Source organism: Lineus longissimus, chromosome 6 (genome assembly GCF_910592395.1).
Source record: "Lineus longissimus chromosome 6, tnLinLong1.2, whole genome shotgun sequence".
NCBI classification, from domain to species: Eukaryota; Metazoa; Nemertea; class Pilidiophora; order Heteronemertea; family Lineidae; genus Lineus; species Lineus longissimus.
In genome coordinates, this window is record NC_088313.1 from 1,295,802 (window position 1) to 1,319,553 (window position 23,752).

Consider the following 23,752-nt stretch of genomic DNA (forward strand, 5'->3'; position numbering starts at 1 on the left):
CAGCCAGTTGTGCTTTCTTGACCTGAGGTACCATTTAAAACCTCGGGTTTAGACCAGCTCAACAACTGAATATGTTTAAGAAAGACTTGAAACAGAGTTTAAATGATAAGATCATTTTATTAAGATAAATAATCACTGCGATAGGCAACACCTCATTCAAGCACTGCTATACATTGCACACGGGGGTATGGTTTAATATTTTAATGTGTAAAGAAAATTCAATGTACTTACAAGGCACTTGATATAAGACAAAATACTAGCATAAACATGTAACAATGATAAAATGGGACGTCTAAAGACAAAATGGGATGTTATGGTTCTAAGAAATCTCAACCACAAATTCACATCACAGACATTCATCACAGATCAATCGCGACAACCACTAGTTGGTTAATTAAGCATTCATTTCAATCATCTAATTAGGCATGGCATGGCATACAAATGTATAGACCCTTGAGAAGCAAATGCTGAAATCTGGGCTCAGGTTGATTTGTCTCGTATTCCTGTATTCAGAGTTCCATTTTCTCAAAAATTAATAGCACTATACTCCAGTTTTGAGAACTTTTTGGCGATTTCGCACGGAAAATGAAATATTTGAAGAAAATATTGTATTGCATCGGAAAAATCCAAAGTACCACTCTACTCTGACAGAATTGAACAAAGCATTTATCTTTCCTGTCTGCTGCCTAATATTCTCCCTTTGAGTGTAACATTGACAAATTTTCCAAGCCATTTTTTCGAGACATGGAGTATAGTTTTAAGGCAAGAACAAACGACACAATTCATATACATGTATTGTACATATCCGGTGATCTTGAGTAATTTTAGAATGCTACATACTAACATTTGCAAAACTAGACTACAGACTATGCAAAGTACAGCAGCAGATTAATCACAATGACGAACACCTGTAACCTTGAGTCATTACTTGGTCTGATCCTATACCATCCCGGGATTTCAATGTTGCATCTAGCCACGTACACCCTACTGGGCCACGGAGACAACAATCTGATTTCAGCTGGGAAAGAAAATAAGGCACAGGAAAGTGGCAAAAGACACACATGTCAGAAGTCAACTTGGAACTGCACGATTAAGTGCAAGAACTTTCACGGTCATGAGTCAACTATACAGTTCAAATCACAATTGATATCCCTTAAATCGCGTCTGTGGTTCGCCCCAGCGCGTAGGTTGTGCCTAAGTCACGTGTCATATAAACGAAACCAGAGAAATAAGCTCATCACTGGCGCCTCCGAAGGGATGTTGATTGTGACTTGGGCTGTAGTTCATATGTGAATCTTCGTCATTTCAACATCAGCTGTGTTAGACTTTCATCTTTCTACATGTTCTACTCCAATGCTTTCCGAGCTGCCTGCACGAGATCCGCAGGGTCCTTCCCTTCCAGTGCTTCCCCTTGTCCCTTCAACCAGCTGTATGCCTTGTCGTACAGCATCTCCCAATCATCCTTGCTCTCGCTCCAATTCATATCAAGCCAAGCCAGAACCAACGCAGTGGCCCACACTGACAAATCCTGAAAAGTGGAATTTGAAAATAAACTACCATAAGATTGGCCTATGAAAGTGGGGTAAAATTGTAACTATACATTATCCAGCTTGAATTATACATGGTTACTCTTTTATTTCATATGATTCACTATACAAAAAGATGTTAAAAGATAGCCTAGTGGGCTGTACTTGTTATAGCTTTGCCATCCCGGGTTTTGGGTGGAGGGGCTATTTCACCCCCAGGGCCAATTTCACCCCAGTTTACAGTACTGAAGATGCTTTGTAAGATTTTACATAATCCTCTTGGGTCTGTAAGATTTCCTATATTTCCCTTTACGTGCAGCAACTCTGCAGGTTTTACTCAAAAAAATCCAAAATGGTTTAAAAGCATCATTGAAGTCCGAGTAGGCAGTTGGTCATTCATGACAAAATTTCGTTGCGAAGAAAAATGCTCTTATCATAATGATAAATGAGATGATAACACCACATGATTATAAAGTTTCCACAAAAAAAAGCTGCACCTTACTGACTTTCATCGGAGAACATCCAAACCTTTCGATAAGTCACAGGAAGTTTAGATGTCAGACTCAGTCCATGTCACATTCGGACTGTGAGCAAGGCCTCAGAGCAGACACAGGTAATCTAGTCAACCGAAACGAGATGAACTTACTGAATTCCAGGCGCATGAGATCAGCACTACCATGATGCAAGCAATATGCATTTATTCTAGGTCAAGTTTGATTGCAATAGACTGATTTGCCGCCACAGTTTTCCGAGGTATGTCATCAGATTTGATTTGGTTAAATTACTCACGTTCAAAGGAGATGACGATTTCAAATCGATGGCGTCTTTGCCAAGCAAGTTAACAACAGCCTCACTCAGCTCCCAGTGTCCATCAAAGGTTTGCTGGTCTACCATTCCCATTAACGTATCAGGGTCAACTTTAAATGAAAAGAATGACGATGGTGATTTCCGCAGTATGAAAAAAACACAACATAATTAACACAAAGACTTCCTCTGGCAGATGACCAGAAAATCATGGAAGAAATTAACAATGTATCCAGAACAGAGCATGAAGGATTCTGGGTCTTTATCAAAGTCATGGAAGGGTAAGCCAACCAGTAGTTGGCGCTCCAGAGCCACAAACGATGGGGAAGTAACGTTTACGAATGGACTAAAGATTTAAAGACTTGTCGAACATCCTTTCTGCATCGCTTCTTGAAAACCGATTTACAGGAATAAATGGTATTTCATATTTGAAAACACTTACCCTTTTTATATAGAGGGCTGTCCTTTGCCAACACGTTTCGAGATTCTGGGGGACCCGCCTTCACTGTAAGAGAGTCTGAAAAGCCAAGAATACAGAGCATGTGCCATTTGACCCATTGTACATGTACTGTACCCCCAGTTATATAGCATGGCTTAACCCGCTGCCCATGGAGGTCTTCCTTTGTGGCCGAATGGTTGGCGTGTTGTCTCCAGGTTATAAGTAAAACCACCGCGGGCTGTGGTCATAACTTGGATTGGCGACCAGCACATGGTCGCCAATTTACTCTCCATCATTGTGGACTGTGAGAATGATATTTCTCGAGCTTTAGGATTGGTGTGAAGTTACTACAAAGGACTTAAAAGGTAAATTATGATGTCTTTGTCACCCTATACTGAACTTCCAGTGGTACTGCCTCTGACCATACGTGGCGTCTGGAAGCTGAGCAATGTCAATATTACACTGTGGGTCAAGCTGTTGGCAACCAGGTCCCATTAATTTTGATAATAGGCTTATGACAATTCGGGCCAGATGTGGTATGAGGTAATGATCAATAAAAAAACAAACTTCAAAGAAATCCAACCAGTAGTTGGCGCTCCAGAGCCACAAACGATGGGGAAATAACGTTTACGAATGGACTAAAGAACTATATAATTGTCAAGCATCGCTTCTTGAAAACCGATTTACAGGAGTAAATGGTATTCCATATTTGATAACACTTACCATCTGCTACAAAGCTGCAATCCATTTCTAGAAAAAGAAATTTAAACATCACTATTGATTTGAGCGGATAAAATATCAAACATTTTCAACACCGTCACCTGTACTTGGCAGCAAAAAGTCTGAAGAGCCAAGAATACAGACTTGACTTTATAAAGTATGCACCATTTGACGCATCACTCCTGTAGTATGGTCACCAATTTACTCTCTGTCATTGTGGACCGTGGGAATAGGTAGCATAAAATATGATATTTCTCTAGCTTCAGGATTGGTATGAAGTAACTAGAAAAACTTAGTAAAATTCTGATGTCTTTGGCAACCAGGTCCCATTAATTTTGATAATAGGCTTTGGACAATGCAGGCCAGATGTGGTATGAGGTAATGAACAATAAAAAAACAAACTTCAAAGAAATCCAACCAGTAGTTGGCGCTCCAGAGCCACAAACGATGGGGAAATAACGTTTACGAATGGACTAAAGAACTATACAATTGTCAAGCATCACTTCTTGAAAACCGATTTACAGGAGTAAATGGTATTCCATATTTGATAACACTTGCCTGCGCTAGCTGATGGACAGTAGGCTAGAAAAAGAAATTCAAACATCACTATTGATTTGAGCGGATAGAATATCAAACATTTTCAACACCGTCACCTGTACTTGGCAGCAAAAAGTCTGAAGAGCCAAGAATACAGACTTGACTTTATAAAGTATGCACCATTTGACGCATCACTCCTGTAGTATGGTCACCAATTTACTCTCCGTCATTGTGAACCGTGGGAAGAGGTGGCATAAACTATGATATTTCTCTAGCTTTAGGATTGGTATGAAGTAACTAGAAAAACTTAGTAAAATTCTGATGTCTTTGGCACCCAGGTTCCATTAATTTTGATAATAGGCCTAAATGCAGGCCAGATGTGGTATGAGTTACCATGGTTACTGCAGGGCTGGGCCACCAAGTACTCATTCATTCTTATAAGGCCGGGTTTATTTAGAGTTCAGGAACATGTTGTCCGAACTGTTGATTCCGAACTTATAGCACTGCTAATGATTCTCAGTTAGATTTTGGCCTTTCATTCCACAGTGGCTGTGAGCTTACCACAATATGGGGATAGGGGACGACTGGCACACTTACTTCGGAGAGGCTCTGGCCTAACCTTTCGCGGAGATATCGCTGGGGATGGTTCATTCGGTGATAAACCCATAGCTATGGGCTTGCGGATTCCTGAAACAAAAGGAATTATTTACCAAATTTCATAGTTTTTCAACAAGAGTTAATAAAAATACAAAGCTTATACATCCCACCTTATTGTCTCTTCCCTCGGGGCAATCCAAGCAAGTTTTTGGCCAAGGCAATTCTATTCTTAAATTCATCTTTGCACTCTCTGCAGCTGAGTGTCATGAATGCAGTTACCTTCCACTACTACTAGGTCTATGCCATGCTCAGTCTCTGATAAATTTCACAGATTAAATAACAAATACAAGCCTGATGTCTTTAATTAATGGTTCATCGACCATAAACTTCAAATGCTAGATAAAACCATACGTGGTGTCTGGAAGCTGAGCAATGTCAATATTACACTGTGGGTCAAGATGTTGGCAACCAGGTCCATTAATTTTGATAATAGGCTTTGGACAATGCAGACCAGATGTGGTATGAGGTAATGGTCAATAAAAAAACTAACTTCAAAGAAATCCAACCAGTAGTTTGCGCTCCAGAGCCACAAACGATGGGGAAATAACGTTTACGAATGGAATAAAGAACTATATAATTGTCGAGCATCGCTTCTTGAAAACCGATTTGCAGGATTAAATGGTATTCCATATTTGATAACACTTACCCTCTGCTTTAAAGCTGCAACCCCTTCCTAGAAAAAGAAATTTAAACATCACTATTGATTTGAACGGATAAAATATCAAACATTTTCAACACCGTCACCTGTACTTGGCAGCAAAAAGTCTGAAGAGCCAAGAATACAGACTTGACTTTATAAAGTATGCACCATTTGACGCATCACTCCTGTAGTATGGTCACCAAGTACTCATTCATTCTTATAAGGCCGGGTTTATATAGAGTTCACGAACATGTTGTCCGAACTGTTGATTCCGAACTTATAGCACTGCTAATGATTTTCAGTTTGATTTTGGCCTTTCATTCCACAGTGGCTGTGAGCTTACCATAATATGAGGACATCGGAAGTGATGTACGACTGGCACACTTACTTTGGGGAGGCATTGGCATAGACTTTGACGGAGATATCGCTGGGGATGGTTTATTCCGTGATAAACTCATAGCTCTGCGCATGGGGATTCCTGAAACAAGAGGAATTATTTACCAAATTTTCATAGTTTTTCAACAAGACTTAATAAAAATACAAAGCTTATACATCCCACCTTATTGTCTCTTTCCTCGGGGCAATCCAAGCAAGTTTTTGGCTAAGGCAATTCTATTCTTAAATTCATCTTTGCACTCTCTGCAGCTGAGTGTCATGAATGCAGTTACCTTCCACTACTACTAGGTCTATGCCATGCTCAGTCTCTGATAAAATTTCACAAATTAAATAACAAATACAAGCCGGATGTCTTTAATTAATGGTTCATCGACCATGAACTACAAATGCTAGATAAAACCATACGTGGTGTCTGGAAGCTGAGCAATGTCAATATTACACTGTGGGTCAAGATGTTGGCAACCAGGTCCCATTAATTTTGATAATAGGCTTTTGACAATGCAGGCCAGATGTGGTATGAGGTAATGATCATTAAAAAAACAAACTTCAAAGAAATCCAACCAGTAGTTGGCGCTCCAGAGCCACAAACGATGGGGAAATTACGTTTACGAATGAACTAAAGAACTATATAATTGTCAAGCATCGCTTCTTGAAAACCGATTTGCAGGAGTAAATGGTATATCATATTTGATAACACTTACCCACGACATCTGATTGAAAGGAGTCTAGAAAAAGAAATTCAAACATCACTATTGATTTGAACGGATAAAATATCAAACATTTTCAACACCGTCACCTGTACTTGGCAGCAAAAAGTCTGAAGAGCCAAGAATACAGACTTGACTTTATAAAGTATGCACCATTTGACGCATCACTCCTGTAGTATGGTCACCAATTTACTCTCCATCATTGTGGACTGTGAGAATGATATTTCTCTAGCTTTAGGATTGGTGTGAAGTTACTACAAAGGACTTAAAAAGTAAATTATGATGTCTTTGTCACCCTATACTGAACTTCCAGTGGTACTGCCTCTGACCATACGTGGCGTCTGGAAGCTGAGCAATGTCAATATTACACTGTGGGTCAAGATGTTGGCAACCAGGTCCCATTAATTTTGATAATAGGCTTTGGACAATGCAGGCCAGATGTGGTATGAGGTAATGGTCAATAAAAAAACTAACTTCAAAGAAATCCAACCAGTAGTTGGCGCTCCAGAGCCACAAACGATGGGGAAATAACGTTTACGAATGGACTAAAGAACTATATAATTGTCAAGCATCGCTTCTTGAAAACCGATTTGCAGAAGTAAATGGTATTCCATATTTGATAACACTTACCCTCGCTATATGATGGACAGCAGGCTAGAAAAAGAAATTCAAACATCACTATTGATTTGAGCGGATAGAATATCAAACATTTTCAACACCGTCACCTGTACTTGGCAGCAAAAAGTCTGAAGAGCCAAGAATACAGACTTGACTTTATAAAGTATGCACCATTTGACGCATCACTCCTGTAGTATGGTCGCCAATTTACTCTCCGTCATTGTGGACCGTGGGAATGGGTAGCATAAAATATGATATTTCTCTAGCTTCAGGATTGGTATGAAGTAACTAGAAAAACTTAGTAAAATTCTGATGTCTTTGGCAACCAGGTCCGATTAATTTTGATAATAGGCTTTTGACAATGCAGGCCAGATGTGGTATGAGGTAATGATCAATAAAAAAACAAACTTCAAAGAAATCCAACCAGTAGTTGGCGCTCCAGAGCCGCAAACGATGGGGAAATAACGTTTACGAATGGACTAAAGAACTATATAATTTGTCAAGCATCGCTTCTTGAAAACCGATTTACAGGAGTAAATGGTATATCATATTTGATAACACTTACCCACGCTATATGATTCATCGTCTAGAAAAAGAAATTCAAACATCACTATTGATTTGAACGGATAAAATATCAAACATTTTCAACACCGTCACCTGTACTTGGCAGCAAAAAGTCTGAAGAGCCAAGAATACAGACTTGACTTTATAAAGTATGCACCATTTGACGCATCACTCCTGTAGTATGGTCACCAATTTACTCTCCGTCATTGTGGACCGTGGGAATAGGTAGTATAAAATATGATATTTCTCTAGCTTCAGGATTGGTATGAAGTAACTAGAAAAACGTAGTAAAATTCTGATGTCTTTGGCACCCAGGTTCCATTAATTTTGATAATAGGCCTAAATGCAGGCCAGATGTGGTATGAGTTACCATGGTTACTGCAGGGCTGGGCCACCATGTACTCATTCATTCTTATAAGGCCGGGTTTATTTAGAGTTCACGAACATGTTGTCCGAACTGTTGATTCCGAACTTATAGCACTGCTAATGATTCTCAGTTAGATTTTGGCCTTTCATTCCACAGTGGCTGTGAGCTTACCACAATATGGGGATAGGGGACGACTGGCACACTTACTTCGGAGAGGCTCTGGCCTAAACTCTTGCGGAGATATCGCTGGGGATGGTTCATTCGGTGATAAACCCTTAGCTTTGGGCTTGCGGATTCCTGAAACAAGAGAAATTATTTACCAAATTTTCATAGTTTTTCAACAAGACTTAATAAAAATACAAAGCTAATACATCCCACCTCATTGTCTCTTTCCTCGGGGCAATCCAAGCAAGTTTTTGGCCAAGGCAATTCTATTCTTAAATTCATCTTTGCACTCTCTGCAGCTGAGTGTCATGAATGCAGTTACCTTCCACTACTACTAGGTCTATGCCATGCTCAGTCTCTGATAAAATTTCACAAATTAAATAACAAATACAAGCCGGATGTCTTTAATTAATGGTTCATCGACCATGAACTACAAATGCTAGATAAAACCATACGTGGTGTCTGGAAGCTGAGCAATGTCAATATTACACTGTGGGTCAAGATGTTGGCAACCAGGTCCCATTAATTTTGATAATAGGCTTTTGACAATGCAGGCCAGATGTGGTATGAGGTAATGATCAATAAAAAAGCAAACTTCAAAGAAATCCAACCAGTAGTTGGCGCTCCAGAGCCGCAAACGATGGGGAAATAACGTTTACGAATGGACTAAAGAACTATATAATTGTCGAGCATCGCTTCTTGAAAACCGATTTACAGGAGTAAATGGTATTCCATATTTGATAACACTTACCTGCGCTAGCCGATGAATGGTAGACTAGAAAAAGAAATTAAAACATCACTATTGATTTGAACGGATAAAATATCAAACATTTTCAACACCGTCACCTGTACTTGGCAGCAAAAAGTCTGAAGAGCCAAGAATACAGACTTGACTTTATAAAGTATGCACCATTTGACGCATCACTCCTGTAGTATGGTCGCCAATTTACTCTCCATTGTGGACCGTGGGAAGAGGTAGCATAAAATATGATATTTCTCTAGCTTTAGGATTGGTATGAAGTAACTAGAAAAACTTAGTAAAATCCTGATGTCTTTGGCATCCAGATCCCATTAATTTTGATATTAGGCCTAAATGCAGGCCAGATGTGGAATGAGTTACCATGGTTACTGCAGGGCTGGGCCACCAAGTACTCATTCATTCTTATGAGGCCGGGTTTATTTAGAGTTCACGAACATGTTGTCCGAACTGTTGATTCAGAACTTATAGCACTGCTAATGATTTTCAGTTAGATTTTGGCCTTTCATTCCACAGTGGCTGTGAGCTTACCACGCCCTGGCCTAATTTTTTGCGGAGATATCGCTGGGGATGGTTCATTCGGTGATAAACCCTTAGCTTTGGGCTTGCGGATTCCTGAAACAAGAGAAATTATTTACCAAATTTTCATAGTTTTTCAACAAGACTTAATAAAAATACAAAGCTTATACATCCCACCTCATTGTCTCTTCCCTCGGGGCAATCCAAGCAAGTTTTTGGCCAAGGCAATTCTATTCTTAAATTCATCTTTGCACTCTCTGCAGCTGAGTGTCATGAATGCAGTTACCTTCCACTTCTACTAGGTCTATGCCATGCTCAGTCTCTGATAAAATTTCACAAATTAAATAACAAATACAAGCCGGATGTCTGAATTAATGGCTCATCGACCATACACTTCAAATCGTTAGCCTCATAGCATAATTGCCTAAGTCATATTTTGGCCAAAATGTGAAAATTTTATGTCTATGTCACTTTTCTGTGTTATTCAAGCACTGTTTACTTATTTAATGGTTTTAAAAATGTTGAGACATCTGTTATATGTTTTCGTTAAAGTTCGAATAAAAATTTCCTAAGCGTTGTCTAAAAAAATGGTTTTCTTTAATTTTTCTCAAAACCTTCAAAATTAATATGAGTTAGGCAATTATGCTATGAGGCTAACGAAATGCTAGATAAACCCTGAAGTAAGTTGAAGCAGCTCTACATATTAATGCAAAGTGCCTACACTTGGATTGACTGTAAATGTACAAAGATTGGGATGAATAGCTTCGGTGGTTACAAAAACATTTCGAATTTTACACTCAACTTTGCCCTCTGTGACCTTGAAAAGTAGGACAAGGTGAAAACCTGTATGATAGATTATGTTCCCTCTCAAAGGGTACCTGCCATTAGAATTTCAGCAATCACTAAATTTTTGTGTTTTCACATTTAAAGCTCCCAAGTGGCCAAGCTGTAAGTCAGAACATGGAGGAAATGGAACTAACCTTACCCATCTTCTGTTCTTACCAACCACTAATCCCTGAATAGAGTGACACCGCTGTTATAACTTTGGCTGGGCACAGTCATTTCTTACCTGAGAAGGCCTTAGTAACACTTCTTTTAAATGCTGACATTTTCTTTCCAACTCTCGACCCTCTAGATTCCATTGCCAATCCGCCTCCCTTCAAAACTGGTCCCGAACTACACAAACTATATGCCATTAGACCATCTTCACCCAAGCAATCGGACTAAAATGAGAAAGTCAATTCTAAGTTTCGAGTGTATGGGAGGCCAAGCTGCTGCCAAGCGAGCAAACTTTCTTCCTGACACTGCCTCCCACTGTGAGTGTGATCTATTCCTATGATGGTGATTTCTCTCGTGACAGGGATCATATGGTTCTGAGCAGCCTGCCCTTGATACATAGTGCTACTTGAGGCCTGGGAGAACAGCTGCCTCACAAGAATAACATCCAAAGTATGGGCTCATTGGTAAACTTTCTGGAATAAACTGTATTCTTTGGGTGACATGGACATTGGGACATCATATGCACTACATTTTTAGGCACATTAACCAGCAGGTTACAAGGGTGGGATACAGTCGGATGAAAATGATAAATGTTGTCCTTAATAGAATGGTGTTCACTGATGGAGGGTCCACTGTATTGGGGAAGTCAGATTACCACATAGTGAATAGCTCTGGAAGATCAAAATGAGTCGCCCACCAGGAGAGAAATCATCAAGTGTTGAGAAACTACAAGCTTTCCTAATTAGCTGCAACATCATCTGCGCCAAAAAAATCACATACTGCTTCTTTCGATACATGTACCTCTAGAGATATCCTAGAGGAAGAGAAAAAGAATAAATACTAGTTGGGGGACTACATCTCATCCACCCATGACACCAATAAGGCCAGACCTTAGCAAGAAACCCTAATAAGTACATGTACACTGTAAGTAAGAAAGTATGCAAGTAAGTAAGTGAGTGAGTGAGTAAGTGAACTTGTAAGGCACTCTGCTGGATGCTTCCTCCTGGATTCGCCAAAACAGTTGCAAACAAGTCGACAATCAAGGACTGCCAGCTCAGTCCTAATTCCTTAAGAAGTCACCCTCGCAGTAGGACTCATCTTGTCACTGAGTCAAGTCAAGTCATAGTTGATAAAGTAGTTCGTCGGGATGACGATTCGTGCACATGACTGGAAAGACTTGGGAGACTGGAATAACTGCCGAGAGCGTGCGGACACGCTGTTTTATATCCACGTGCAGCTTTGTCTGCACCAATCAGGGGGCAACGTTGATGCGTCTCCATCCAATGAGGAGCCGCATCAACGCTGACGTAATTGATCACGTAATTGATCACGCTGGGGAGAATGGAGAATTATAAGTGGACCGTGGAATTTTCCACGATTTCCCACCAGTATCTTATCTGAACCCAATTCCAATAATCCCGCACACCCAATTCCAAGAATTACACATTACAGTGCTACTCATAAGAAAGGTTTTACAATTACTATACAACAATAAAACCCGATCTCCTGCCTAGTCTCCCTTTAAGCTTACCGATATTCCTAAAATGGCGCAAACAATTTTGAATTCAAAATGCTTACCTGATCTTCTATATCCTCTCTGGCCTGTTTTACAATTTTAGCGTTGACCTTTGAGTCCTTATCAACAGCCACAAAAGAAGTATAGTTGGAAACAATGTTTGCCGAGGTACTCAACAAAACAATGGCTTCCTTGGTTGCTGTTTTGTCATGAGGTTCTGAAAAAAAACCTCAAACAAGTCAACTCTTGATCCTGGGGGAATTCACACGTCACGACCCCAGATCCGAGGCGACTTACCATGAATTACAGGTTTTCGAAAGAAATAAAGACCAACTCATCATACCCCAGGATCAATGGAAAGCTTGAACTCTTAACTTTAAGATGATGTATAGGAAGTCATTAAAGTGATACTATGATGTGATTTACAACTTTGCGGAAATACGTCCGTTTTTAATTGTTGATCACAAATGTAAAGCTCAAATTTTCCATTTTTGATGAGATTTATTATAAAATCGCTGAATGTAAACCACCGCGACCGCGAAAATGTTCATGTTGTGACGTCATCAACGAAAACGAAAACCATCGGGCAAAATCATACTGACCACATTGCTGTAGTTCCTGTATTTTCTTCTTGGCAGCCAAACGATGAAGAGAGGTGCCCTCATTTGAATTTCCGCGGACCACTTCAAGTTCATGCGACAACTGCTTTCCTTCAACCTTCCATGAGAGCTCCACTTCTCCAGTCCCACCATCAGGTAACTGTATTAATCAAACAAACCACAGGTTACAGAAGGCGATGGTATTTTTCTTGATCAAGGTGATAATCACACAAAAGAAATGATCACCATATGAGGGCCTGGTTCTTAGAAAGCATTGGCACTTTCCTCAAGCAGAATCCATGTACGACATTCTGTCTGGTGACAGGTTTTGATCAATCAAAACCCTCATGTGTGATATTGGCCATGCTGTCTGTGCCAAACAAGCATGATAGCTCTCTTCTGATAACTTTTTCCTACCCCAGTACAGGCCTGCTGGCAAGCTGGAAAATCCTGCCTGATTATCGGTGGCCTGCTGAATTGATTCTCAAGGCTGAAGTTGATGTGAACTCACTTGTTCCTTCAGCAATCCAAACATGATGAGTTTCTGTCCACTGAAGATTTCTGGTACTTCTTTAGGAATCGAGACCGCTGTATTCTCCCCTTGAAGTTTCCAGTTCAATTTTACATCAGATGTGTAATCTTGTCGGGCCTGTTTCAGGATGCTCATTACCTGTGAACAGAAAGTACCAGTATTCCTGTTAATCATTACGCTCCCAGCTACACACAGGACTAAATATGTTGCTGAATTTTATCATCATCGATATCAATGCAATGCAGCCATATGGCAGTTGTGGCACACTATTCTGTTCTTCCTCTTCTTCTTCAGCGTTCGCTCTGCACTTTGAGGGGTCATTCTCCTAGGAGTAATCCTCCTCCAAGGCGGGATGAGCGTATCCTGCGTGCCACTACGGTAAGGCGCCAATTGGGTTTATTGGCCTAGTGGTCAGACTTTGGCGAGAGAGATAGAGTCCACGCAAGCTACTCATGTTTCTCACTTGGTGGGGTCTTAGCTTGCCTTGGCATAGACACCAGGTACAAGGAACCTCGGTTTTGAGTCTCATTCGAAGGACTGTGAAGAGCCAGGAATTTTAGTTCCTTGAAAGCCACGCCGGTTCATCCAGACATACGATCCTGGGTTCTCCCCGGGCCCTATTGCGTGGTGGCCAGCAGTGTAAACCACTAGGCCATGAGGCTCCGTACTATTCTGTTCAACATGACCTTAAATCTATAAATCCCTATCGATGCATACACTGTTCCCTTACCTTGACATGCTTGAGGAGAGAACAGTTTTTACCAGAACTAATTCAACCTCTAACTCAACAATGCCTTTCATACCCTTGTCATGAGCTTAGTTTCAATATTTCTTGATTGCTCATTCCTTTTTGGCATGCCGGCATACAACTTACTTTACTCTGCAACTTGTCTGATTTTTGGACGAACTCGCACGTGCCCCTACCAGCTCTGGCCACACCTTTCACCAAGGCAGTAGACGCCCCTTCCCCAATGCCAAAGGTGAACACACTGTGATAGATGAAAGAAAACAATTACAGTGGAACCTCCCTTAGCGGACACTTCTCTATTAAGGACGACCTCTCTATTGAGGACACTAGTTTTGGTCCCAAATTAGTTGTTTCCATTCAATTTGACCTCTCTAATCAGGACACCTCTCTATTAAGGACAGCACTCTTCAGTCCTGAGGGTGTCCTTACTAGAGAGGTTCTACTGTAATATGATTGTAAAAATTAATCATTTCTCAACAGTTACCGAGTGACCTGGCAGATAACAGGCAGTCATCACCTGAATTGGCCAAATACAACCTTTTAAGTCCTAATTTGGAAGAAATCTACCATATTTCTAACAACAATAATATACATGTATATTGGAGGTCACAATGATATTGGAAACAAATATCGGGGTCTCTCACTCCCTAAATCGTTGGTGTCAGCCCAGGTTAGTCCACTATCACAAGTGATAGAATGGGTTTCTACGGGGTCTCCAGTTTCCTCCTACTTTATATCACAAATCGCCCATCATTGTTCACAAAGCCAATATGTCCAAATGAACCACAGTTTTCTCAACGGGATAGCATTTCTTCTACTAATGCCGTCACAAGGCAGCTCTGTGATTCAACAAAGAAGGAGAGGAAAGATTCACATCAATTTCTGTAACTGGACATCTCACCGAGTGTTATCAGCATTTTTCTTGACCAGCTTGATAATTTTGTCGGTTCCTCCGGTATCTCCGTCAGTCAGCAAGAAGATCTGATAAAAAAAAACAAAATTGATTGTAGAAGTCTAAACAAAGAACCAATGCGGTGCTGATCCAGTTGGCCAGTATCAAACAGTCAACCCCACTTGCTTTCAGGTTTCAAATACAAGGTGGGGGCTGACCTCAGGGTGATTGAAGCGGAATGCTTACAGACTATGAGGCTTCTTGAAGAATCTGTCTCAGCAGGTAGCCCTGGTGAAACTAGTTTAACTCCTCTCAGGTTTTTTTTTTTTTTTTTTTTTTTATATTTTACTCTTTATTAACAACAGAACATACATATACAGGTACAACAGTACAATGATACAGGAGCTGTTTTTATTTATTTTACAATCCTGCCCTGCCCTATTACCCCCCACCCACCCACCCACCCACCCACCCACACACCCACCCACTTCCACCAATAACACCATCTTTCAGTCTGTCCTACTCAAATCTGGCTGTCCTGTCCATATTTATCAGTTCAGGTTTTATTATTTTTAAAAGTCTCATTCAAAGAGCCAGGAATTCTAGTTGCTTGAAAGCCACACTGGTTCATCCAGGAATACAATCATGGTTCTACCCGGGATTGAACCTGGCGTGGTAGCCAGCAGTGTTAACCAATGACTACTACAGGCTATGAGGCTATTCTTACCATTCTCATATTTGTGACCCGCTCTACCAAAACTAGGCGCTTGTCGCATCTGAACTCGACAGGTTGATACGGACTTGTTGTTCATTTCCCTATTGTAGACCTTTTGTGAAATGTGACCAAATCAGTTTGTAATAGATTTCACAAAAGGTCTACAACAGGGAAATGAACAACAAATCCGTATCAACCTGTCGAGTTCAGATGCGACAAGCGCCTAGTTTTGGTAGAGCGAGTCACATTTGTGACCTACCACAGCAAGAGGAGGTGCATGTCACACAGAAAATGAGCCGTAATGACACCAGGAGATAACGGAAGAAATTGGATGAACTCAGATTTCACAAAAGGCAGACAACAGTGTAATGCACAACCAGTCGGCATCAATCTGCCAAGCTCAGAGCGACATGCACAAAGGGTTTCGTTGTGATGGGTTGCATTTATACCTGTCTTGGATGCCCATCTTTGCAGGGTGACCGATAAATATTCTCAAGGGGTTCGTACATCTCTGTTCCTCTAAAATCGGCTTTCATATCTTTTTGCAGGGACAAGGCGGTCTTTAGGTTGGCCTCATTATAGGTTGCGCTTCCTCTGAAATGAAAAACGATCATCAGTCGGTGTTAATTTGTCACAGCAAAGGTCAATCATCCCATCATATGGGGACCGGGCCTTTTCTGTGGCGGCACCGGCGATGTGGAACGAGTTGCCTTTGGGGCCGACGTTTTGCACTGACATCAACATCTTTAAATCAAATATAAAGACTCTGCTCTTTAAAAGAGCCTTCTGTAAAGCGCCTTGAGCGGGACTAGTGCCTGGATACGTGCGCTATAACAAGTTGCATTATTATTATTATTATTTAAAAAAAAGTAAGATATTTAATGTAAACCATGAATATGCGCAGGCAAATTTTAGCTCAGTGGTCTTTACTGTTAGCAAATGTGTCACCTTTGTTGACGGACAACGGACAGTGCCGACACGGTGAATTAAGATGTTATCATGGTCAAGATCATTTCAACCTGCTCACTATGGTAATCACATTTGAAAAATTGACACACATTTTAGTACATCTTGTTACTTACTGCTTGAATAAGAATTCAAACCTGCTCCCAAAACTGACAACGTTGAAATAGCATCCCACTGGCAAACTCTTTAGGAACAGTAACAAGGTTGCACTAGCACTAGCAATTTTGGATCCACTCATGCTACCTGAAATGACATTTTTTAAAAAGTCAGAAGAAACAATTTTCAGCAACAAAGGACCAACAATCACATCTGCTATGCTGCCAATTTGACAGTTCTTCGCACCGGGCTGTACTAAGATGCAGCAGGATGCTCACAAGTGAAAATGAAGGAAAAGGACAACCCTAGCCGAAATCTTTTGAAGAGCTCTCACCCGATCTGTCAACGACGAAGATGTATTCTCCATGGTTTGTGATGCCATCTGGAGACTCGGGGAAGAAGTTCAACATCACAATGTCTTGTTTCATGAATCCACCTGCAAGTGAATAAAGACCGATAGAGTCACACTGGTCTCGGCGTGAGGTCGACATTTTTTAGCTCTGCATCTCTCTGTTCCCAGGAGTAAATGGTACCCATCAGGCAGAGATGGCCAAATGTGAAATGCCAGTCTTGAGAGTGCAGAATACAAGCATCTTGGACATTTGATACTCCCCGGGAAGTTGAACTTGAATCAGAAATGTACATAGGTGAACTATCGACAATTGACATCCCTTAAATCTTGTCACTGGTGCCTCAGTGGCACGGTAATGATGCGCTACCCAGCGTGTCAGTTTGGCGTAAGTCGCACGTATAGTCGCGAAACATAGAGATAACTGCGTCACCGGTGAGATAACTGCGTCACTGCGTCATTGGAGCACAACTTGCGCGTACATTGCCTGTAACTGACGTGAAGCAGGAAGGATGTCAATTGTGACTAGGACTGAAGGCACTTACTCGCTTCTGTGCATCCAGCCTCATAAATTGCCTGGGGTATGTGCATATCCTTGTAGAAGATATTCAACGTAAGATCAGAGTAAGACTTGCTCTCTTCACTGAACTTTACCTTCAAAGTATAATTTGTTCCATGATTATTTGGAAAATAATTAACTGCAAATAGCAAAACATTACAAAACAGCATTGAATGCGGGAAACTGCACAGCTTTCAAAGGCACTAATTTTACCATCTTTACTGGCATTGTCACCCAACTGGAGATTTCTGGAGGTATGGAGTCCACTACATGTTACTGTTCAACTATGCGAGATGTTTTACAAGACCTAGCATATACAGTCAGGTAGGACCATGACTAAAAGTCTCATTCGACTGACCCTCATTCATTTATTTCATGTTGAGCCGCAATCTTGTCGTAAAGAGGCAGAAAGTTTAGGTCCTTGAAAACGACGCCAGTTCATCCAAAAATCAATCTTGGGTGTTCTTTTTGAGGGTAGTGTAAATATTTTAGGAGATATTATGTGGAAATTTCAATTCAAGTGTTCGTTTACTTTTGACCGAGGCGTAAACATACACTTGCGAATGCAAAAAAACAACAACACTGAGAAAATGCCTACGTGCGTAAAGTTGCGAAAACACCCCTAAATTAGGTTCAAACTTTCACGATCATGCATTGCCCCAATAGGCAATCTTCGATGTGACCTAATTTGCAGACGTTTGACATGCTCTTTTATACATCAAAAGAGACAAATTCAAAGAATGAAATAACTCACTTCTAAGTCTTGTTGTGGTCGTCTGACAAACATTCCGGAATATGATCATGTCTCATTCTGTGACATATTTGGCATCATACAAAAAAATATCTTCATTGTAACCATTTAAATAAATAGTCACCGCGTTAACATTCACAAATCATGAACTTTATACAAGTTGTCTATTTCGAAAAGTTTCATTACAAAACGTATTCATCATTTATGGCTCCGCAAAAAAACGGTCTATGTACCTGTTGTTATCTCCAGTCATGAAAGCTGTCAATGGGAAATAATACAGTCTTTCCTCTGACTTGATATACTGGTCACAGGAATGACCTCTTGTCTGATCCCGAGGACAACAGAGCCATTCCTCAAATGAACAAATGATGAATACGAACGATCTAAAAGGATGTGTTTAGCAAAATAAGTGTAAACGTTTGAAATATCCGAGGATAGGAAAATACCAAGGCACTATTTGAAATTATTTAGAAATCAAATCATCATGACAGCCATTTCGTTTCTACCTGTTTTTACTGATGAAGTAGATAACGTCTGCTTTAATAGCCATTCGTCTGGTTGTGAAAAAAAGCAAGAGGATGGGGGACCAGACTAAAACAGATTCTGAGGAAGAAAATGTCAAGATTTAGTGATCTGAAAACATTGCTGGTCAAGATGGAAAACGACCCCACCAAATCAGAAACATGAGCAGATTGGGTGGACTCCCCACTCCCTGGCTGAAAGGCCCCGGGCAATATGGTCGAAATGATAAGCGCGTCCCAGTATAAAAAAGATGAATCAGAATAATCAAACAAAACAGATACTACCTCAGCTTTAGTCTGCTCATCCTTGTAATCAACTTGAATTTGGTGAGTATCGGAGACTATTGCTGTGATCTTGTTTTCAGCAGCTGCAAACACGCTAGCCTTCAGGGAAAATTTGTACGACACAGTCTTCTCGGCTGTATTATAAGCAAAAATGCTGCACGTTAAATATTTATAATCCTGTGTTGTAAGACCTATGACAGCACTAGGACTCAAGATTCATGGCTACAATGTGTCTCAGCCTGCTACATGTATAGGAACCGATTTACTCCTTGGAAGCAAGTAGGATTAAGTGCCTTGCTCAAGGACACCAAGACGGAACAGCCATGATCCTTCCAAGTGTCACATCCATGACCTCCAGATTATGAGCCCGGTGCTCCAATTACTATGCCACAAGTATTAAGCTTTCTCGTGCTTGTCCGGGAGTGTTAACAATTGCACAAAAGAGATTCACCGCTGCTGAGAGTTTACTTTAAAGACGTTGACATTGACCTTCCATGGGTCGAACTCCAAGCGTGATAGAACTGATTGGCAAAGCAAAATTTATGGAATCATTTAGAGTTTACTTTCAAGAGAAAGAAAAGTCTTATCGACCTACCCCAAGTTGAACTCTCAGGAACACCATAGCGCGGGTTCAACACAGTTGGCAAGACGAACTTCAGGGAATCATCAACCTCTATGGGTAACTCGACCACATACGAAAACTTTATTTCCGCAACTTTCTTCGGTGGAAGATTTCCGATGATGATACGGAAGACATCGGAGGTTTTTTCTTCATTCATCAGGAATGCTGTGTGACCAGTTTCAACTGCTGTGTCATATGTTTGTTGTGCCTGAAAGATGAAAATCCGCAAATTTTGAAAATAAACATTCGAAAAGTTTACACTATCTGTTCCATTGGACAATGCCATGTGCACAGTCATGTGGCTTTAGGCAGTCTCTTAGGCATCCCTGCACCAGTAGCAGGCTCTTAGGCATCCCTGCACCAGTAGTTTGGCGATGACATTCGTGTGCACTACTGAAAACAAATCCAACTCCAGTTTGATTTATTGTCTGTAGTGCACACCGATAACTAAAGTGACTGTCTAAAGTAATGTGACAGTGATCCGCTTGCTTTTGTGACAAGAGGTCACAAATGGAGGTCTAATGACTTTTTCGACATAACACCAAACTTACCTCCTCCTTAGTCTGACATTCACCAATGATAACTCTGCCATCGATTTCTGCTTGGAAATGATAGACGGCGCTCTGTTCGTCCATTGGAAAAACGAACGCAGACTCAATTGCTTCTGACTCTTGATGCCTGTAGGTCAAGGTCGATGTGACATCAGCGACAAAGCCTTTGACACTTATATCTACTGATGCCGATTCGAGAGGTACTGCAAAGAAAAATATTTGTTTCTCAAGTGCACACTTGCATCCTCTAAACCAGACAGATGTGTTTTATCAACTTTGATAACGAAAACACCTGTTGTCATGGAGTGTGTAACGCAGTATAGAATAGTGTTTGAGTTTTCAAGTCTGGCCCTGTGTACAACGTAACATGTTTTTTGGAAGGACTGTCATGATGGCAGACACATCTTTCTAAAATACTATCCACCGCATCTAAAAGTTGAAACCAACTGCAATAAGGCTAAAAGCAAACTTTTTGTATGCATTCACCTTTTGCACAGTAGGCTCAGTGTATATTTCATGTAAAGGTAAAGTTAAGTTTGTTTATCATAGTGTCACCCCAATGATAGGGCCAGCCAGGTTTTTGGTTTATCCTCGAGACACTGTATGATATGCATAAGAACAACCTTACACCGTTATATATGAAGGGGTTAAAAGCTGCACACAGCTCAATATGTAGCATAGGTTGAGCACAGTGGATAGAGGGTATGTCAAATCTGACTAGGACTGTATACAAGTAGACTTGTTTTTCTCAAACTTGTTTTGATTTAAAAAAAAATCAAATGTCGGTGAGGCAAGTGACCTGACTTCATCAATGCCAAGGTTTCGTCTTCTTCAGTAAATCCAAAACATAACCAAACCCATTTTTAGATGTAGGCTGAGGCTATTGAGAAGTGATGCCTCCAAAGTGCTATAATTACCTTTTATTTCTTGCATTCTCCATCTGCCTTGTCCCTTCTTGTAAACAAGACCGAAGGCATCATTGGAATCCATGACGATGAAGAAGTAGACTCTGCACCAGGTTGTTGGTCTGGAATTCATTATAATAAGTTTAAGATACATAGTACAACCTCTCTATTGTGGACACCCATTGGACTGAGTGTTGGTGACAGTGTTTTCTTTGAAGGAGATGATGCACTAAGGCCGAAGTTACATAGACCTCATTCGTTCATTTCCCAGGACTCATTTTCCCCTTTTGCTTTCTTCCCCTGTGAATGCACGGCCTTGTGGCGTGCATTCACCGAGGAATGAAAGAAAAACCCGGAAAGTGACTCGTGGTAAATGAACGAATGAGGCCTATGTAACTTCGGCCTAAGAGGTCATGTCAGTTATGCACAAACTGTATCATCGCTATATCTGGGAACGAAGTTCTAAGGTGTCGTATCACAGTAGGGCCATTTAGACGGTACCAAACCAAACCAGACCAGGTCAGATCACATTGCAACAATGACGATAACGGACACAGCGGTATTGTATAGACTCCCCTATGGCGAGCCAATAGCATTCCGCGAAGTTACTATTTATAGCTCACAAGGTCATTTGAATAAGATATTGATGATGTTTTAGTCACATGACAGTCGGACATCGACACTTATTTCTACGCATTTGAGCTTATTTAAAAGTCAATTATCTTTGACCCTGCATTGTTTTTAGCATGAATGTTACCATAGAGTCAGAGAGAGAAATATTCAGAACAATTATGTAGTATTTCCAACACTCGGACATGTGCCAGATTGAATCTAACTGCCCTAGTTAGAAAGCCTGAATCCATTACGAAACCGCATATTTGTCCGACATTGCCTGTAATTCAGCGATGGGGAAATAGAGGGCAGCAGCTGCAGTGACGTCATCTTCGCGGAATGCTATTACAATGTTTCATGGTAAGCCAGTGTCATCAATGACACTCTACTCGCAATCTGCACAATGGAATGCGATGAGGCACAGTGCCAAGGTGCTTGAAGATTCACGATTCAAGTGGAACATTCTGCCATTTCACTAGACTCCTGAGGCAGTCCAGTGCGTCATCCTAATTGGATCGCCTTCCATCACAAGGTCATCTGACCAGACCTCCACAATCTTTGACTGGCGACTGGCCTGCTTCAGCCAACAGTTCTGGACTCCATCAATCAATCAGTCATATGCACAAACCTTTCAAACTGGGTGGTATACATCTAAAACAAGTTATCTAAAAATGGCAAATCATATCAGAAGCATCTTGGAGGAAGCTGCAATATAGACTATTTATATACCAGTAACTTCATATGTGTCTATAGACATGATAGATGCAGCATTGTCACTCCTAAACCATTCAGGAATTTGCCGCCGAAAGTTAGAAAGTAAGGGTCTATTTTCTCTCCAACCAAATCTCGCCCCTACAGTGGTTCACATGCTTGGTGTATCCAACCAAAGGCTGTCAACCAATTCCTTTACTCCGTTACTGCACCCACCCCCCCCCCCCCAGGTTCACCCATTAACACGATGAGGCTATATTGAGCCATGCCATAGCTGCACAAGTGTAGCAGCATTTAGGCTTTGAACTCGACCTGAGATGGCTTTCAGCTAATGCCAGGAAATTTAATTTGTTAGTGAGATGACATTGAATATCATAGTTACTCACTCAATGCAGCAAGGGAAATCGTAGGCCTATTTTCGCAATATTGCAATGTTTGCATATCAAGAATATGCCCTATGACATTGCATCAGCTGCAAATGTAGATCCCCCTGAAACAGTCAATAATTGATAAATTCCATGACTTGCACTTAAACCTCTTGAAATTTACAGGTGACCTACGAGGCGCCAATTTAAGCATACCAACAAAGGATGACATCACCACAACCCTTCTGACAGTAAGACTACCAGTGCCCGAGTACCAGTAAAGACCTTTAAAACTAAGGTAAGTCGATTCTATCTTATACCAATCGTTTAGTTCATCTCATGAAAGTATAGACTTTGAAAGAACAGGAACTGACTGGTTGTAAATGCATTAATTTTCGGATTTTTACCAACCTAAACATTTTTAGGATTTTTCCTGTTCGGATTTTTACCGTTGGATTTTAACAGTTAAGCTTTTTTCAGTTAGGATTTTTACTGTTAGGATTTTTACCTACATTCACGTAGTCGTAAGTCTTGTAATGACGTAAGTATGTAAGTATGTAAATTGAACCTAACCAGACCAGACCAGTCAGATCACAATCTTGCACGTTTACACGGCAGACTAATGCAGACTGATCTGGATTGATCAAAATTGGTTTGTCCCGTGTAAACTGCACTATAGTGAGTCCTGAATACGTTCTAGGATGCTGTCCCACTAGAAAGACGTAGACTCAGTGCACTTCACCATAAGTGAGATTTTGAGACACCCTCTGTGACTGTCTGACCTGGCCTGTGAGCCTAGAGACTAGACTATAGAGTGTAAAATGAATTCCTCTTTAATTCAAGATTACTTACTTACCCGCTTCTGTCTTACTAACGGCAAAATATATAATGACAACCCCAAGCAGGAAGCCTCCACTTATAAGACCCCCTTTAGGAGGGGCTCTTAAGATACACGTGTGTGCGGGAGTATATAATGTAAATGAAGTGAAATAAAGAGAGTAAATATTGTATATCCAACAAACAATTTTTTTTGGTTTTTCAA

The 23,752-nt window shown here is 40.7% G+C and overlaps 1 protein-coding gene across 5 annotated transcripts; it reads right to left on the reverse strand.

The window, feature by feature from the left end:
- Nucleotides 1–97: 97 nt before the first annotated feature.
- Nucleotides 98–23,752, reverse strand: LOC135489779 (von Willebrand factor A domain-containing protein 5A-like). 5 transcript variants are annotated; one of them, XM_064775316.1, is made up of 29 exons: nucleotides 23,567–23,752; nucleotides 21,035–21,144; nucleotides 20,118–20,320; nucleotides 19,540–19,774; nucleotides 18,945–19,078; nucleotides 17,374–17,482; nucleotides 16,814–16,915; nucleotides 16,500–16,626; nucleotides 15,867–16,011; nucleotides 14,712–14,791; nucleotides 13,937–14,051; nucleotides 13,042–13,200; nucleotides 12,534–12,690; nucleotides 11,994–12,148; nucleotides 11,217–11,229; nucleotides 9,429–9,512; nucleotides 8,892–8,915; nucleotides 8,183–8,272; nucleotides 7,610–7,630; nucleotides 7,057–7,080; nucleotides 6,421–6,444; nucleotides 5,712–5,801; nucleotides 5,330–5,356; nucleotides 4,624–4,713; nucleotides 4,048–4,071; nucleotides 3,493–3,519; nucleotides 2,773–2,847; nucleotides 2,316–2,443; nucleotides 98–1,528 (listed from the first exon to the last, which is right to left on the reverse strand). In XM_064775316.1, the coding sequence occupies exons 2-29, from the start codon at nucleotides 21,105–21,107 to the stop codon at nucleotides 1,346–1,348; spliced, it is 2,718 nt and encodes a 905-aa protein (XP_064631386.1). In that variant the 5' UTR covers nucleotides 21,108–21,144; nucleotides 23,567–23,752; the 3' UTR covers nucleotides 98–1,345. The 5 variants fall into 5 exon arrangements, with proteins under 5 accessions (XP_064631386.1, XP_064631385.1, XP_064631381.1 ...); XM_064775315.1 differs by having other exon boundaries at nucleotides 11,196–11,229; XM_064775311.1 differs by lacking the exon at nucleotides 11,217–11,229 and adding an exon at nucleotides 10,486–10,639 and having other exon boundaries at nucleotides 23,567–23,750.